We start from the raw sequence: 19,817 nt of genomic DNA, 5'->3' as shown, positions 1-19,817 counted from the left end.
GGGGAAAAAAAAACAAATTACTTCCATCACAGGATCATCTACAAGTGTCCTGCTGGGAGTTAAACTTTAAAAGAAGACCTTGGCAGGGAAGCAACAAGTGTTTTGCTATTTGTGCACCTTTTCCTAATCTGTCTCCTATCGCCCACCATAGTGATGGGAAAACAAGCTTGTATACATTTAATGTAAGAAGGCATTGTATGCAAATTCTAGATCTTTGACTTGATAAACAAAGAAAAAAGACAGGACTGCTGAACAAACAATTCAGGATAAACCACTTGTCCACATTGTTTTGGTACAATAAACCTAAGCCATGTTGATTGGGGTATTTGTTAATTCCCAAATGCTTTTAAAAAAACAAACAGAAATTATCTTCACAGATCTGTGGCTTGGGTGTCTCACTCCACATGAATTATGTTGGTCATTAGATAGCTGCTTCATATAAGCAATCAGCTGATCCACTGGGAATCTTGAATGAGATTACCAAATGGGCAAAAAATTGCTCTACCACATGCACATCTCATTATTTATTCCTTTGAAAAATCTGTATGCACAAGAATATAACTTAATCTGCCGGAAATTCAGTGTTTCTAACTTTGTTTAACATATCACAACACTTTCCACCCTACCTGCTGTCTTACAGAACTCCACCTATCCCCACTCCTTTCTGCCCAATGTTGCCTTCATATATTGCTTTAATTCCCTGTAAAATGGTGCTTTTGTCTTGACTCCCTATTTCCATTAATGGGGCCTGATTTTACCAAAGCTCTCCAAGACTGGAGAATCTAAACTGTCATGGGTCACTCAGAAAGCCTGGAATGGATCTGGTCCAGGATTGAAAACATTTGCCAAGTAAACTGCATCACCAAGGTTCTCCATGATCTTCTCTGGTCTTAAAGATCTTCCATAAATCAGACCATATTATTCCTACATAGGAAATGACTCCCTTTGCTGCCACTGTGAGAATTTTACATGCCTGTTTATGGCACAGGGAGTGAAAGTATAATTCTTGCTATAGAATGATTTTTAAATTTAAATACCATCTAAAATTACACCTAGCAGCGTGGTCTTGAAATACATAATTTATTATAATTCTGTACAATGTAAAGTTGTGATCAGGTTTACACCTAAAAAAAGAATGTGAACATAAAAGTAAAACCAAGAAACAAAACTGAAATAAAATATATGTAAACAAACAAGAAACCAACATACAAAGCAAAGTAAATGAAAGCAGAGTGTTCTACCATATTCATTAGGCGAAACTGAAGTGCTTTGGTTACTTATACAGTGAGTATTTACAAGTGGACCATTTTATGTCAACGGAAACTTCTTTTTAAAAATACACTCAAGGGTCAGTTTATCAGAGGACCAAATGCAATGTTTAAAGTTATTGTTACAATTTCTAATTTTTATGAAAATTTAACAAAATCTTCATGCTCTCGGAAGCTGCCTAATTACTTTCTGCATAGACTGCTCAGTCCGCACACCTTCTGTGGCTAGATCCTTAAAGCCCAATGCTAATGTTTTTCATATGACTTCAGGCTGGTCAAGTGCAGACTTTAGAGCTCATGGCAAATTTGGACTTTAAAATATGGTCAAGAAGGAAAGAGGAACGTAAACAACACTGGGTATTTATTGGGAATGGTGCAGCTGATTGCGCTGCTTGGAGCTCTTGTGGTTGTTGGGAAAATATTTTTATTCTAACAATGATCATCTTCATCAAAGCATACCAGTGGGCATTCTGGAGGTGGTGCTAGGAAGGAGAATAATATAGTAATATCTGTTTACAGAATATTCTGTCCTCTGTATTCCCATACACATAGGCATGGTCTCCTTTTAAAAGTAAGTTATAAACAGCATGAAGAAAGGTTGGAACCTTTGCTGTCACATTGGCGGAGATGTCTCTTTATATACTGTTGTGGGTCTCAGTGATGCGACCTCTTACATATAAGAGGAAGGGGCAGAATCCTCTCATATTTTAGTTGTTTTCAACTGTTCAGATTTTATATTTTCTGCTAAATGTTCAGGATGGAAAATTAGGAATATTTATCTTTATGGGGACACATAAAACTTCTGTTGTAAACCTTAAACTCTCCATGCAAAATTTAGAGGAACACTTTGACTTAGAGCGGGTCTATCACCAAAATTTTTTACTTTGCTTAAAAGGGCCGACAACCCCTTTATGTAAAGTATAAATTATCTTTTTTTCCTTGTTTAACAAGTAAGAAGTGAAGCTTCTCCTCTTCATCACGGTGATTAGGACTGAATGGGAGTGCAGAGCCTCCTGGGATACCTATGTCACACATACAGGAGTATCCTGGCTGCTCCGTCTGCTTATGCCCGCTATTTATAACAGGCTACATCACCCAATCTCACTTCTGCGCAGTGCGAGATCCAGTGACGTAGTCAGAAGAAGGAAGACGACCGCTTCCACTGTGCCAGGACAAAGCAGGATTCCAAGGACGGTGTAGGACCCAATCGAGGAAATGTGACTTCTTTTTTAGTTTAGTTCCACTTTTAAATTCTATTTTTTAAATATAATCAATATTTCTTGAATTACATTTTTAGAAATGTAATTCCATCTTTTGGATTACTGATCCAAAACTTTTTGCAAGGCTTTTTCCAAGGCTTTTTCAACATGCCTCCTACCTACCACTGACCACAAGATTTACAAAAAATCCCATGAGTAAACATAATTACAGTGAAGAAAAAGTTGATGAATTTCCAATACACATATTTTCATGTGCTTTTGTGTGCTATCTGATATGAGCATGAAGATTATCACGTCATATTGTCGACTGCTCTTGCAGAAAGTTTTCGGATCCTGCAATAATTCTTTCTGGTTCTGTGGCCATGGCGGCTTCTCGAAGAACCTGCATGTGCTCCTCTGCTGCTGACAATGATTGGTCAATCCAGTCTAACCCAACTGTCAAGTGACATGCGTTTTTGGTCACCAACACAAGATGACTGACGGACAAGAGAAGAGCAGTGGTTCTGTGAATGGAAAAAAATATTATTGTACCCTTGTGGGTTCAGGCCATAACAATCATACATAAAAATCATTAATTTAATTACCCTTACAGCAATATGATTTTGCTACCTTTTCAGGTATTGATAATATTATTCACTACTGGTTGAAATCACAGGTCTAGGAAATACTACATTGGTCATTTGGCTAAGTTGAATATTGGTTGACTATTGCCCACTGTTTTACCCCAGGGAGGAGAGAAGTTTCTTCAACAAGCAGGCTTCCAAGGGCTTTTCAGATTTTTCTTAAGCCTCTTAAACATTTTTAAATCTGCCTCCATGGTGTCCTACTGGGCTTTTAAGACTTTCTGAATAGTGTGACATGGGAGATCTTTAGCTCCAAAGCCAAGCCCCTATTACCAAAGTGTTCTGCTCTTACTATAGGTCAGTATTTTTCAACCTTTTAAAAATTGAGGAAACCCTGAAATATCTTTTAGATCTTCAGGAAATCCATACAGTATAATACTGTTGTCAATGGAAAGAATGTTTCCATTACTGATAACAAAAAAGATAATTTGTGTCACTTTATCTGACCCAAAAGGCACAAATTACTCATTACTCTAGGCATTCCAAAACAACCTCCGGAGGAACCCTAGTTAAGAAACACTGATGTATGTAGAGCTTTCATTGGTATTTATTAGAATTAAAATGGATACACTTTAATAATTCCCTAATTCATGTATAGCTGAAGGTAAAGAGGATTTTTTGCTCATCAGTTCAGGTAAATTAAAAACTTCTAGAAATTATTCTTTTTAGGAAGTTGATATTGTCCTGCTGTCATACATACCTTGCATCAAGCAGTTTTGGGTCTAGAGGAGGGTACATGGAACGGACCACATCATCAACCCTGAATATAAATGAAAAAAAAATAGAATATTAGTGATTTCAACTGCCGGAGAGTGGGGGTAATCATCCTCTCATTTATTATTACATATAATATTTCAATAACGTAATTTATCACCATACCCTTTACCCTGTAGGGTCTTAATGTTTCACCTAATCATAACATTAATTCAACCAGTAAAATAGAAAGATTATCTAATAATGAACTAATGATTCAGCTTAATCGTTAAATTTTTTTCATCCAATAGGATTATCTGGACACCATCAATCATTGATTGTTCCAAGAAATAAGATCAGCAAGACCTGGCCATTCCACCTATGGCCACATTCTAAAAACATCTGCTTTTGGAAGGGTTCTAGCTCTGACTCAGCAGGAGGCATGTCACTAGTGGGCTAACAAGCCCCAGGAGATGACCACACTGAGCAAAGGGAATGGGGGATGGTTTCTCAGCATCATGCAAGTACCATAAAAAGGATCAAGAGACACTGCAGCCTCTACAGAGAAACATTATTGGCAACAAAAGGATTACAAGTATAAAACAGTTTACCAACTAGGGACGTTGGACCGCAGCCTATCTGGTCATTGTAAAAGAGAATGTATAAATACGTATGTAAGAATGTATTTCAGAAAGTCAATGTAAACCTAGAGGAAGTGATCTGATACAGAGTGGGAGATATAAAAGATCAGGCTTCTTCCATTGACAAGGGTTTGTGCTGCCAGATATGTGTAAATCCTAGGGGTGAGTACAGGAACATAAAAATTCTGATATCAAAATCTCAAAGAGATTTTCTCACCGTGGGCTAATCCGTTTGGCAACAATAATAATTTCACTGAGACTGGAGGGAGATTTCATTTTAGCACCGGATCCCATGGTCATAGCTACCAGTTTTTCAGTCAGGGTGTGGCAGATCTACAAACAAACAGTAGAAAAGACATTTACATCGTTGTGTTGCATGGAACAATCATCGAAAAGCAGAATCAGTCTGTGCTGGGTCCTTATAGGACCACTGTACTGTGTCCGCTATATTCATTAGTACTAATCTATTACATAGATGAGATGACCCATTCTTTTGTCAGAGCTATCTTACCATGAATGGTGTGCTGTATGAATGGTACAGTATTGATTAATAAACCTTAATTTCAGCCTTAATCAATCAAAAATTCTTACTTTAATGCATTAACTCTGCAGCAACCAATAGCGTCAGTCAGTCTAGACCAGTGTATTTCAACCAGGTTTCTGTGGAGTTCTAGGGTTCCTCCAGGGATTGCTAGGAGTTCTTTGACCAATGAACAATTTGTGCTTCTCATGTCATTTAGTACTGACCCCAATTATCTTTTTAGTCACTGGCAAGCAGGGTAAGAGGTATTCTTCCTACTGACCACCATGCTAATGTACTTTGAACTAAGGATATATTATAGCAGGGGTTCCCTAAAACCTGAAAGTGTTTTTAACTATTCCATCATGGTAGAAAGGTAGAGAACAGCTGTTCCAGATGTATCTTATACTATTAATCTGCCAGAAATGCAGATTGATCCTAACTTCTTGTTGGGATCAAAAAGGGCTTGAGAAATGGCTTTTGGGAGATGTAACTGAGCTCCCAACTTCTTTTTCTATCTTCAAACGGAAAAGACAAAAACAAAATGCAGCTACATACTTTAGAGGAGTAATGAAGGCTTTGGGGACCTCACGCAAATGCCCAGTGCCGAAAACTGACCTTGGCCTATAGCCAAGCTCAAGCTGTAGCATCTCCTCAGCTTTGGTAGACCTGTAGCACTGTAAAAGCCACACAGAGGCTTCAAACTGCAGGGGAAGCTTTCCTAATACCCTAGTCCGCAGAAGAAATGTCTGGCCCACTACAAAAAAAGTCTGAGACCAAGGCTTAGTAGTATGCTTGCTGAATTGTTGAGTGTATTTGCAACCAGTCCTTTGACTTACACAGCCCAAACACGATATACAATCAGCCTGGTGACCTGATTTCTCTAAAATGCATTGCTCACTACAGAACACCTAATTGGCCCCAAGTGCTCTCTTATTCTGGGTTCTACTGGTTGTGTAATACAAGAGGCTAAATTCAGGCATTTACACTTGATGAAAAATACAATTTTTATAGGCCCCTGATTTACATACCTTTAGAATTGAAATGCAGTGAGACACAAGACCTCTACAATATGAGAGAAAAAAGCATTGTAATTAAATCACTTCTGTTGACAATTATATGATATGATAAAATAATACTGATTCAAAATATAGACAGATACATAAGCTATTTGTTTTTGGAACAAAAACATTCATATATGTTTGAAGCAACAAAAGAACAAAAACTAGTTATCAACATTTAGGACTAGGCTAGATGTAATTGGCAGGCATGGTGGTAGTCTGGTACCTTCTATTCCACATGGACTGTGTTACTGGATATCATAAATACCACCCCTCAATGAAAATACATTATCTGACATATATACCAAAACATTCCCTGCTGAAGAATCAATTACTGCCATTGAAACACATGGACCTGGAAGAGTCTCCACCAGAGAATGTTTTGGTCACGGTCAGAGTCACAGCTTTATAAATAGACCCCTTATGTGTTGCTGTTGGATGTAGATCTTTGTGTTCCATTAGAATGTTAGACATACAGCTTAGTCTCCAACCTCAAGGTAAAGTTCAGAGAGCCTCATGGCCTAGAGAACCATCTTTTGCACTTGATCTCATGTTGTTACAACACCACTGATGTCAGGGAGGATGCTATCAAAATCATGAGAAACATGGAGTTGGAGCCATTGGGTAAAGTGCTAACTTTCTAATAAAATAAACTATTTATGTTACTTTATGAGTCTTCTTTCTTAATATTAGTTTACTGTGTTGGTTTACCGTGACCGTGGTTGGCTGGTCTATGGGCATTCAAATTGCCATGACTAGCTGGTCTATCAGCATTCAACCAGCCATGGCTGGATGGGCGGCTAGTGAACATTTAGATATTGAATCTTTGGACTCTTGATTGTTTAGGCATGGATTGGTTAGGTTAAAGATGAGAGAAATTCCAGGTTCAAGATATGGTCTTTAAAGAACAAAGTAGGCCCAGACCTAGAATCAAGCCAATTTGATCCTATATATAGGGGGTGCTTGGAAAAAAGCCATTTTAAAGTATTTATAGCATGCAGTTTTGTGACTGGCAGATAAAGTTCATCTAAAATATGGGTTTATACTGTAAACTTACGAGGCATCTTCAATCCAGTCTTCATCTTCCAGAATTGCTTCAATCTGGGGGTTTGTGATGACCACATCATCTAGTTCTAGTTCTGATGGTTCTGATTGGGTTTCCATTGCACCAATTAAATCCACGGTTGGCCTTTTAACAAATTGATTATAAAAATTTGGTAAAATGTAGTAATGAATCCAGCACCCTTTTAAACTAGTCAAATGGAAAGTACTGACAGCAGGCGGCAGGTCATTTATCCTTTCTGGCCAAAATGTCCTCCTTTGTTTCCTTCTGTTCTTGTTGAGCATTGTTATCAGTGGCCTAACCTAACTAAATTCTGGGCTAAGTCCTGCACAACTGCCACCTTCCTGTCTAATAAGAGTTACTATCATTAGATGGAGTATATGTGTGGCTACATCAAGAAGTCAAAAATTTAGGACTCTACAAATAAAGTAGAACTATGGTTAATTTTTTTTTTGGGTAAAAGGCTCCTATCACTGAGGACATAACAAATGATTTGTTACTTTAGGGCTTTACTTACATAATGCCCACACAACCCCAACTCTCATCCCAGCACTAACTTATACACCTAAGGTATACAAACATTGTCTGGATCCTCTAGACCATCAATTAACCCTTGGGTCCAACTTAAACCCCTAGTCCTCCTGGTAGTAAATGAGCCTTTAGCCCCTGGCTAAAGGTCCATTATAAGACCTTAACCCATGAACCACTAGTATCTCTTTAACACCTGGACCTTCTGGACTAGGATCCTCTATGCTGACATAAAGCATCAGATACAATTTGCCTTTAATTTAGGAAATTTAAGATTTCTCTTTAGGTTGCCTAAACATTTGCCAGCTTTTGTAAGAGTGCAAACAATATGACTGCAAACCCCGAACATCCATCTTGTTTTGAGGGAGCTAAACAGCTCCAAATCAACTGCCGCAGATCATCCAAAACAATGGGCCTGATTTATTAAAGCTCTCCAAGGTTGGAGAGGATACACTTCCATCAGAAAAGCTGGGAGATCCAGCAAACCTGGAATGGATAATAGTAATAGTAATTTGTTAGCACATGTTTTCAATCCTGGACCAGATCCATTCCAGGTTTGCTGGATCACCCAGCTTCATTGATGAAAGTGTATCCTCTCCTGTCTTGGTGAGCTTTATTAAATCCGGCTCAATGTAATAGAGTATCAATAGAGAAAAAAGATAAGCCCTGACAGACTGATGGACAACCAGAGAATAAATGGGTGCTGCTTACTCATTTTCCCGCCTCCCCTCTCTATAAAACAGAACAGAACAACCCATTCTTACTTGTTGTTGTAGTGTGTGAGAAGGTTCTTGGTCCGGCAATACCGCTGTCTACATACCACAACCAGGGCCACAAAGGAAGCCAGAAAGATAGTGGCTAGGACACCGATGGCCACAATGACCACAGTCTCCATTTCTTTACTGGGTCAGCAGACCTATCACATGAAGTGAGGTGAAATCATCTGAAATATAAGCACGGATAGAATATATAAACTTTTAATATTAAATATCACTATTGGAGTTCCAAGAAAAAAGGTTTGGGTGAAGGGGGTCATTCTGTAAAACCACCCCCTCCTTTGGCAGTCAAAAAGATGTTGAGGCTGATTTAATGAAATAATTGAAAATGTTCACAATTATCCAATCACATGAAAAAAAAATCATTGTGCATCATATCTCTGCGTTATTAATAAATAAGTAAATATTAGTGTATCTCATTCATATACACTAGAGGTTCATTTTGAGCAATTATATATTCCAATTATTTGTGATGCCCATAGCAATTACAGTCCATGTTCCAAATATTAATCCAGTAACTTACTTCGTCCCCCTGCCACTGTTACCATGTCAGAGCAGGCAAAACCTAAAATGGCTAGTATATGTAAAAATGTTCTACCAACGGAATTTATTGTTGTCCTAAACATTAAATTCTCCTTGGCAAGGAAAGCTTTGCAACATGGTGGGCAGTAATTGAGTGTAACACACCATAAACAGCGGATGGAGAACAGTAAATAGAGTTGATCAACCCATTACCATAGCACATCTAACATTATTTTTCAATATAATTATCTTGTGTTTTTTTAGTGCCAACATTTTTACCCTCACAATCTATTGTCCCTACCATAGTCATATGTCAATAATAAAGTCTATGGCCAAATTTGGGGGAATGCCATTAAACCTAATTGCATTGTTTTGTCTAAGGAATTATATTAATAATAAGGAAACCCACATAAACTATGGGAGAACATTAAAACTCAATGCATAGGGCATGAGAGTCAAACTTGGGACCCTAGTGCTCCAAAAAGCAAGATTGCAAACCACTGAGCCACCATGTAGTTTCCTAAAAATCTATTCTATTATACGTATGTTGCTCCAAATTTCTAAAACATATACATTTATTTTAAATATCAGAAAATATACATAAGCTACAAAGAACATAGCAGAAAAAGACCAAATGGTCCATCATGTCCACTCTATTAAATTTTTTTCAACATTTTTGTCTGAGAATTTAGTCCTGGGGTTATGTAAAACATGGTAAAAATTCACTGTTGATTGACACATTGACACACAGCTAAAAGCCTGTTCCCTTTCCTATTCTTTCAGTAAAATTATACTTTTTAATATTACTCTAGAGCTTCATGTTAAAAACATACCACCCTGGCCTTTTAGTATAAAAAAACAAAAACAAAAAAACTTGGGATAACTGTGGGTTTCTTAGTGGGGTCTCATTAAATATACTCTTTTGGGCAATGCTATTAAGTATTCTGTGTTTCATTTTGCTGCTGAAAAATATATATGTGTTGTCTGTGTGTTTATATATATATATATATATATATATATATATATATATACACACATATATGCATATAGAAAATAAAACAACCACAAAAAAATTCCATAATATAGCAGTGACTGACATTTAGTGATCACTTACTTAATATATAAAAAAATATATTTTCTCAGTTAAGTTTTTCAAAGGCATGTGTATAAAAATATAATAATAACACTGAGGATCAAACATTTTCTGTATATATTAACTTTAAGTATTTAGTTACAAGAAAGCCCATTGTAATAAATATGAAATACAATATTCAAAATCCATGCATACAAGTTTATCCACACACCACATTTTTATAAGATTATGACAGCCGGTGCTAAACATAACAAACATACCATGCAAAGATAACACAGTATATAAAACATCACGTAAAAATGCTAAAGTTGTATGACTGCGGCATCATACCCATCCATTAAATAGTAATTTTGGTATATATATATCTTTGTTAAAATGTTTGCCCTGAGGTGCCCTGTAAACTGCAATATCTGTGTTTAATTAAGGTTTTTCTTACCTAGATTTAGACATGGAGGTTCGGTTGTCTTGATAATTACTTCCGTGTAGGCCTCACACTGATTCTTAGGAGGGTAAACATTCCTTGCCTACGTTTGTCTTTCTTGTTATTGATTAACAGAAATGGATCAAGGGGCGTGAATAATTTTTTTTATGCTGGCCTTATGACGTGACTTTATCAGTCGTCACTCCACCTGTCTCCGTCCAGAGTGCTACAGAGTAATTGTAAGGTTCACTGTTCTAGGATATGTTGACTTCCATGAACCGCGGCACTAAAATGCTCTATAAAGGTGTCACAGAAGTTTGTGAATACCTTACGAAAAAATATGAGGGCTGAAATTTCTTATTTCCTTTAACGTTCTTTATTCCTTTAAACAGATAAAGTTAAAAAGTCAAAAGGCCAAAGGGTAACCATAACATAACAAAAATGAATCCTAGAGATCCATCAATATGGGAGTAATCCACAAAGCCAACATCAAGGCCAGTCTCATTATGGGGTCTTCAATGCCAAAAGCTAAATGCACCCTAGCCAAACAATGAGTTTACCCATAATGGAATACATATCTGAAAAGACAGGAAAAGCTTGAGGGTACCTACCTGAAGCTGCCCATGGGCCAGGGACCCTATCCTTATCCTATCCTATCCTTTCTTAAAAACCCTCATGTAAGCAGCATCTGTAGGTTCACTCACAAACTTTTTGACTGTTTTGGTATGTGTCCCGTGTGAATTTGCTCATTGTTTGGTTAGGATGCCTTTAGCTTTCACTATTGGCATAAGGACCCTTGATATGCTTGCTTTTCATTGAAAGAAATTAATATCATGTGTTTTTTTATAACCAACTTATGCAGTGCTTTTAAAAGTCCACAGTCATGTTTCTAACTATTCCCCAGAGAAACTCTCCAACATCTCAGTTATAGTTTAAGGTCAATGCCTACTGGTATGTTTTTGGCATGTGAAAAAAACCCATGCAAACAAGGAGAGAAAATACAAACTGATGCACATATTGATCTGGCTGAGACCCGGGACCTAGAACTAGCCATGGCAACTGTCATGCCACCTGGTGCTACAAATGGGCATTTATTTGATAGTGTGCTAATATTATCAACAGGTTAAGATGTATACAGACTAAACTTTCTTAACCATAAGGAACCCGCAAAACAATCCTCAGGTCTTGGAAATCCTCCAACTTGGCAGTCAATGGGAAAAAAACTCTTAAACTGATGGCCAGTGAAAGAATAACCACTTACAGTAGTGATAGAATACCACCTTTATAGACAGCTAAAACCATTATTAGAGTCCTGCAGTTGGCTTTTCCAAATGGCATCGGCCCCAGAACTATGCAGACATTATTCATGAGAGCTTAATCAGACTCAGTTTAAGGAACCTCTAGCAACCTTTGGAGGAACTTTGGTTGAGAACGGCTGATGTAGATAATCAATTGGATATGTCAAGGCATGATTTATATGGTAGGGTGAAAACTGCATTACTAATGCAAATTTGATGAAAAGAGGAAATTGTAGTGCATAGTGGAAGATATATACATGACTTAAATGTAAAATATGAGTGTCTAAAAGTGTAATAGTAATAAAGCATATCTAAACCCAAGGTAAGAAATGACCACTAAAGGCCACTTGTATCTTTAAACTGAAGAGTAGAGAAGGAGCAGAGAATGTGAGTATGAAATATCCACATCCAATATTGACTACAGTATATTGAGTGTTAGGATATCAGCCACAAATGCAGTTCATTTTTTCAGGGAATCAGATTACTCATAAAGGCCGATTTATAAGGAAATGGAGATGAGTGTGTTAAATGGTATCTTGGCTGGCAAAGGGGAGAATGCTGAGAGAATGTCCTGTCAAATCAATGATATATACACCCTATGGTTTATTGCACTCAATTCTGTTAGGACAGAGGTTGGCAAACTCCAGCCTTTAGGCCAGATATGGCCTAGCCAGTAGTTTGCTCCGGCCTAATGCCCCCTGGCCGATCCGGCCTAATCCAAGCAGGCAACCTGTGGTGGAGCCGGAACAAACTATTGGAACCAGAGCCGCTGGAGCTCTGGAGCCGCAGGCGGCTCTTGAGCCTCCGTGTGGTGGCTTCTTTCCCTATTTACCTTGGCCGGCGTTAACACTTCCGCCGCTGGGGTAAATAGGGAACATTCCCTCTCCTCCGTGTGCATTGGGGAGGAGAGGGATTTCCCTTCAGGGGGCATTCCTGGTGGGGGCGGAGCCATTTGGGTGAGACTCGAGGGAGAGTCCTGCTTAGTGTGCTCCTGCCTACCCCTGAAATGGCCTAGTGGCCAAAAAAGTTTACTGACCTCTGTGTTAGGAAATCTGTATGTTTTTTGTAAAATATAGATCTTTTCTGATCTTTTACAATATATAAAGGTAATATAGTTTGGTATGTATTTTGAGGAGTGTATTGTACTTCAGTTTGCTTATGGTATATCTAAAACTTTTATATACCCAAGATGGCCTAAATTAAAACAGCTTTATATAATGATGCTTTATTCTGCAATTTCCAGCACATGAGTTTAAAACTATAATAGGATTAAAATTCCTGCTGTTTTTAGATTAGCTGGATTACTTGGAAGAAAGAAAAAGTTTAAAGAGGTAAAATTACATACATAATGTATATACATAGGCGCTGTATGTATGTACACACACACACACCACACACATATATATATCTCTCTCTCATATATATATATATATATATATATATATATATATATATCTGTTGGTATAAAACTATTTTTTCAGTTGATCCCCATAAATCAGAGGTGTCAAAGTCAAATACACAGTGGGCCAAAATTCAAAACTTAAACAAAGTCCAAACTTGAAACTGAAACAGCACCGCTACTACAATTCCCTGCGTCAAGAAAACAGTCCAATGCGGGGCTTAATGGTATGAGTTGCTGGAATTCGCTCTTCACTGAAATAGCACTGCTACTACAATTCCCTGCACCTAAAAAACAATCCAATGTGGGGCCACGCATATGCAGAGAGGCGGCTGATCTATAGTCACGAGTGATCCTGGTAATTGTAGTAGTGGCGCTATTTCAATGCAGCGGCGGGCCAGCTGCAATTCATATTAAGTATTCCTTTGGGGACCAAAAAAAAAGGACATTGGGGGGCAAGAATAATTGAAGGTGAAGGGATTATTTTTAGGCATCTCAAACAAAAAAGAAAACTTAAAATACAAAGTTCCTTTATATACATCTAATAAAACAATTATGTAAGACAAAAGGCAATGTACAATAAATATTAAACAGAAGGCTTCACACATTATCATTTACTTTTTTAGGATTCTACTATCAGTGATGTAATGATACAGTTTTTACAAGATTAGAGGGAGTAAATCCCATTCATATAAATATTTCCAAAAATACAGAAGAGTAGTGGAGCAGACTCAACACGTTTCACAAATAGTTTTGCTTCTTCAGGCGTGGATTTAATTGTAGAATGTAAATAGATCAAAACTGAGCAATAAAAAAATTCCGGTGACAAACCAGATGCGGCACGCAAAAGAGGTAGAGAATCAGCCACTCTCAGTGACACTGAGGCAAAGTATCCTCATTTATATATGAGTGTCCACCATATGAGTGCACAAAAGAGTGATGACTGCCTCCAGCTCAGAAGAATCCAGCTGGTGCTTTGCTTTTGTGTATCTGGCTTTAAATGAAGTGAGCTTTTTTTTTTAATTTGAGATAATAGATTTTCTTAAATAACCTTCTAATTATACATATTGGGATTGACATTTGTTTAAATGAGCAGTAGTCACTAATTTTTTATAACGTTTTTATTATTATTTTTTTTTTAAGTATACATTATTTAAAGGTCTGATATCCTTTTTTGAGACAAGTGCATATCTCTAATTAAAGTGGCTGCAATTATGCTTCATTGAAAATATCTTTCTTTGTAGCCCCCCACATCGTACTGTGAAGAACTGAGACTACAAGTGTAAACTTCAATAATACAAAGTACATGGAATCATTGAGATGTAGTTCTCTTAGGAAGTTGACACTGCAGCCAATCTACTGCCCTGTGGCATTTAGTTAGAAAGTCTTAAAACCACACAAAGACTGAGTGCATCAGCACTTTTTCAAAGTAAGAACAAGTTAAAAAATATATACTCATATTATTATTAATATTATTATTATTATTATTATTAATAATAATAATAATCTGTATTTATAAAGTGCCAACATGTTACGCAGTACTGTACATTAAATAGGGTTTGCAAATGACACAGAAGGAGGAGAGGACCCTGCGTATGATTGTATACTTCTTTATGTCTTTAATGCGAGAAGTGTGACTTTTGATAAACTTTAAAGCTACTGTATTGAGTTTAAAGAAATGTCAGAAAGCAAGACCTGTAAAAAAAAAGGATTTATCCTTAACTTTCCCACCACTCAGTCTTCATTTTTCTCAAGCCTTAATTGCATGGAGAATCTCCAAGTCCGATATTTCCAGGAATGTCCTTACCACCTGCCATGTCTCCTCCTAATGACCTCTAGTGACAGAGGGACCAGAATTCAATTCCTCCAAAAAAAGGTTTCTGCTATAAAAAGACCTCTGGAGGGAGGGGCGGTGGGATGGGTGAGTGTAAACCTTTTTAATTACTAGATCAGGCGTTTTGGCATTTTATCTCATCAACAGTTAAACATTTTCCTGACTTTGTTTTGAAGTTGCCCAACTGTTTTTTTTATCTTAGAAATTTAATCCACTGACCAAAAATTAAGGCCACAGGTTAGAAAATATGAGTGAAGTCTGAACTCCTGGTCTAAATATTTGTTCCAGGCCAGTGGCTTAAAGTGAAAATCATGACAGCCGGACAACTAGCATTTTCAGAATTAGAATTAAATATATATTAGAAATGCAGAGAAGAGGATGATGCTGATAGGGGAAATATGTGATTCTGGGAAGCATCTCCTATCATTTCTTCAGGGTATATTACTACCTAATTATGAAGTCAGGGAAAACCCCTATTAGGTATGTTCATCAAAAGCGGAAAATTTTATTCTGCTGTGACCTTTTAAGCTGCATACACATGTGGAAATATTGTCATTGGAAAGGATCTTTCACGATCCTTTCCAACAACTAATGACAGCACCAATCTGCTCTATGGAGGGGGGAGGAGGAGAACGCCGGAGCGGCACCCCACTGCGCGCTTTACCTATTCACTTCCATTACGATCATTCGTCATCCATCGTTCATGGATCCGCCAGGACAGTCGTTCGAACGATGGACGACGGGCGCTGTACACAAGCCAGGTTGATGGAGATTTCAGCTTTTGTTTGTGAGAGCACAGTGGACCACTGGAGGGGTCCTAAAGTTTAGGGTTCTGAAAAAGCACAGCTTTTCACATGATACTTTTTTTTTTAAGGAGAATGGGATTATTTTTTTTGGTCATCTCTACTCTTTATTTTGCTTCTCCAATGCTCAACTTCCATACATGTGCACTGCCACCATACAGACTATCCAAACCCTACAAATTCATTCTTCCCATTGTCCTACCTATACACTAACCTATATTCCATTATTCCTTGACAACTCCCAGCACAGATGTCCTCCTTAGCAGCCCCCCCTGCCCAGAACACATGTCCTTCTACTAAGAAACCCCCAAGCACCCTTCTCAGACTCTTTAGCTATTCACTTACTGAATGGAGATCATACTACTTGACCTTCTTCTTTATATTACTGTTTATTTTAATTGATTACAAACATCTAATTTTATACTACATATTCGATTTGTATCTAATGTAATGTTCTGTTTTGTCAAATTGTGTTACACCAAAAACCCAGAGGAACAATGCGTCAGGTACAGAGACAACTGCTTCTAACTTTATACTCCAATATTGATATGCTTATTGGTTGAGCTTTGCTTTGTCTAGTATTTTTGCTATTTACAAAATTGTCATTGTACTATTTCATTCTATCAAGTATATGTTACTATTGCTTGCCAAAAAAGCCCTTATCCTGCCTATGAATTCTATACTTCTGAAATCATTAATTTGGGACTGGGACTACTTTGTTGATTTTGAAGAAACTGAGCCATACGATCTTTTTTATTATAGCACTTTCTCTATCAGATCCTCGGTATTTAGGAGTGCAGCTCTATATTGAGGAAGCAAAACCCTGCCTTTACTCATTTGGCCACCTCCACAGAACACTGTGCAGAACAAGAATGGTATCTCAGTAACAGGGAAAACTGACAAATGATGCTGGTAACTAGTCCTATGGTCTATGCTTTCCTCATTGCATTATGTAATACAAGAGATCAACCAAAGCGGATTAAATTAATGGTCCAGTTAGGTAGTACATAGCTGATGGTAAAAGAAGACTGTACATACAGTTTGCTGTATATTCAGCTGGTAACTCTAAAGTCCCTAGAAAAACACTTTTTTATAGTTTGATTTACAAAATACTGTCCCACATGGACACTTCAAAAGCAAATGATAGGTGATGCACAACAAACAGTGGCACCATATCAGTCTTGTATAGTAATTCTCAGCACTCACTGTTCCAAAGATAGTGCTTTACTGATATTCCATGCAGATCAACATGAACCCCTTTATTTCAGATAGGAAATATATCCTCTTGTTTCCTGTTCAGTCTACAGGAAAGAAGTGTAGAGAAATCTCCCAAATATAACACAGACAAGAAAACCCTGATAAAGAAACTAAAGAATGGTTGGGGATTGAACCCATGGCCTCATGCATACAAATCATATGCTCTACTACTGAGGTCCAAGTGTAATAAAAAGTTTTGCAATACATAATACTCTTTTAGGATTTCCTGAACACTGTCAGCTGTTATTGGGTGGGAGATGCTTTGCACCCAGGAAAAGGTTAAAATCCATGGTAAAGTTTTAGTTGCAGTCAGCAAATATTCTTTCAAAAGCATTAGAGGGGTTTTACACTTATCATGTTTTTGTTTGTTTACTGTCTGCACCCAGCTAGGGAGATTCACTTTTATTACCTATCCTAAAGAAACAAATGGAATTGAAAAGAAATCTCCCAAAAACATTTTTTTATCCAACAGAGCTGTCCTTGGATCAGGTGTGTCCTCAGAGATTGGTGCTCACCTATTTCTTCGATGACAATGGATGTGTCATTTTCCCCATCATTTTGCCCTAATGACAAGGGTTACCAGCAGGGACACAGGCCTCAATAAAAACTTGATAGAAAGAGATTCAATACACAGTGTTCTATACACATTAATTGTGTTGTGAATTTTGTGTGATGTCACATAGTAAAGCTAAAAAAGAATCTTTCAATGAGTTCATCCAAAAGACACAAAAGAAATACAACAAAACCTTCATCCTCAAGACCCTAAACCCAAAGTTAATGCAGGAGAAGCCATATGTTTTAGGCCATAGTCGTATTTTGTATTTTCTCGGAAACCATATGAAGGATGCAGCAGCATGATTTGTCCCGATGTATTCAAAACACATCAACATGAACAAAGCTTTATTGATGTTTGAATGGCAACTGACTGTTCCACTTATATTTATCAATACTATAAAAAAAAAATACAAATAAGATCAATTGGATGGCATACACACCAAATGCCTGAGTTGTTGTTGTATGCTATAAGAACACTAAAAACCTGTACATAATAATAAAACAAAAACAAAAAAGAACCCCTATGGAGGATAACCAAAACATCAAAAAGCTTAAAAATGGCATTTGAGTAAAGCGTAAAAACATTATAACACAGCAAAAAGTCTGCTAAATCTCTTGTGAAGTTCAAGAAGAAAAAAAAATCAGATCAATCACCCCTTCCCCCATTCAAGACGTTAAACACAACCACGTTTATCTTAAAAAAAACTACTGCCTCTTAGTAAATTTGTGCTTTTTACAAATGCTCTCGATTCCTAAAAAAGTTTGCAAAGCAAGCTAGAGTTACCGAGTGCTGAAGTAAAATAAAATAAAAGTGAAGCTCACCTTTTGTTGTCGATTTCCTCCATTCCCACATTCCTGTTCTTATCTGGGACACAAGGAGAAAGAACACATTCCAGCCTGACAGATTACAGAGATCCTGGCCCGTTGCATGATGGGATTAGAATGCTCAGAGAGAGAAAAAAGTACATATTAAGAACATAAGGAAATGGCTCAGAAAATGTAGAAAAGGTGGAGTAATTGCCCGGTGCCCATTGAATATTGCTTGAAAATTGTTCGATTGTGAACAGTAAATCAGTTCAACTTTCACATCTGTATAGCCCTTATGATCCACAATTTTTATAATTTTATCATTACCTTTTTAATATAATTATTGTTCCAATATCTGACTATTCGAATGGACTTGCTCGAATAGGGTGATATTATTCAGGTAACGTCGAATTTGAACACCATTAAAGTCAATTGGAAGGAAAATTCAGGTTATTTTTCGGGACTGTGTAGAACTTGCAAGAGCAGTAGGGAGCAGAGCTGACAGCTCCGCTCCCCTGATTGCTTTTGTAGCCCTAGCGTAACTTTAGTATGTGTTCTTGGATAGAGATTCTCTATCCAAGAACACAGGAGTCCCATGAGATCCCCAGGCACTAGAGGCTAAATGGGGACAAGTCTCCCCATTCATTCACCTCTAGTGCTCTGTGATTGGCTGGGGAAAGGAAAATCCTGATGGTGCTTGAGCTGTCATCAGGGTTTACCTTTCCTTAGCCAATCACAGAGCACTATAGGTGAAGAATGGGGAGACTTGTCCTCATTTAACCTTTAGTGCCCACACTGACAGGAGGATTCCCATGGTTGTGCAGCCGTGGGAATCATCCTGTCATTGTGGGATAACCTGTATAAAAATGAAAATTAATTACACAAATCACACACATTCAATAAATTACTATAACATTAAAGCCTCTTTTTTAACACATGTTTATACACACGAATTTGCAAAGTCGAATCCAGTGTTTTGTGGGTCGGGTCTATCCAAATTTGAACAGCTATATTCGGGTCGAATATAAGGACAACTCTTACTATAACAAAGTAATACCTACATTTTGCTTTTAAACACTGCAAAGTTCTTTAGCAACATTTTGCCAAAATTTTTTTATTCCAGTTTTTCCAATTATTCCAATTCCAATCGCAGCAAAATGAATATCAGTCATTAAAAATTGCACATTTTGTTCTATAGGGCATATAAAGTGTTCAGATCCTATGAAGGGAACAAGTCTAATACCAGTCTTGACTTCACTTGCCCTAAATGCAAGGCCTGGTCTGCCACATTGGTTCATCACCTATAGTTGTGCCCCTTGGTCAAGCGGTATTAGCAGAGGATACTTCAATATATGTTTGAAATATTTGAGTATTTTGTCCCTGCCAATCCTAGCTTATGTTTATTTGGCTGTTGGGATGAGTTTTTGGAAGTGGT

General features: G+C 37.4%; 1 protein-coding gene across 2 annotated transcripts; it reads right to left on the bottom strand.

Moving 5' to 3' along the window:
- Positions 1-1,061: 1,061 nt before the first annotated feature.
- TMEM98 (transmembrane protein 98) lies at positions 1,062-18,501 on the bottom strand. 2 transcript variants are annotated; one of them, XM_072414750.1, is made up of 7 exons: positions 18,398-18,501; positions 8,382-8,560; positions 7,084-7,215; positions 5,997-6,030; positions 4,663-4,778; positions 3,812-3,871; positions 1,062-2,991 (listed from the first exon to the last, which is right to left on the bottom strand). In XM_072414750.1, exons 2-7 carry the CDS (start codon positions 8,510-8,512, stop codon positions 2,784-2,786), a joined length of 681 nt encoding a protein of 226 aa, XP_072270851.1. In that variant the 5' UTR covers positions 8,513-8,560; positions 18,398-18,501; the 3' UTR covers positions 1,062-2,783. The 2 variants fall into 2 exon arrangements, with proteins under 2 accessions (XP_072270851.1, XP_072270852.1); XM_072414751.1 differs by lacking the exon at positions 18,398-18,501 and adding an exon at positions 10,445-10,547.
- Between the last annotated feature and the right edge of the window lie 1,316 nt (positions 18,502-19,817).

Source organism: Pyxicephalus adspersus, chromosome 6 (assembly GCF_032062135.1).
Source record: "Pyxicephalus adspersus chromosome 6, UCB_Pads_2.0, whole genome shotgun sequence".
NCBI lineage: Eukaryota > Metazoa > Chordata > Amphibia > Anura > Pyxicephalidae > Pyxicephalus > Pyxicephalus adspersus.
This window is presented reverse-complemented; position numbering and strand designations above follow the sequence as displayed.

Bases quoted from the DNA above. Each gene is read 5' to 3' on its own strand.
- TMEM98 (XM_072414750.1), bottom strand. From the start codon at position 8,512: ATGGAGACTGTGGTCATTGTGGCCATCGGTGTCCTAGCCACTATCTTT. The intron at 7,216-8,381 runs GTAAGAATGGGT...ATTTGTTAAAAG, and splicing joins CTCACACACTACAACAACAA to GCCAACCGTGGATTTAATTG. The intron at 6,031-7,083 runs GTAAGTTTACAG...CTCATATTGTAG, and splicing joins GACTGGATTGAAGATGCCTC to AGGTCTTGTGTCTCACTGCA.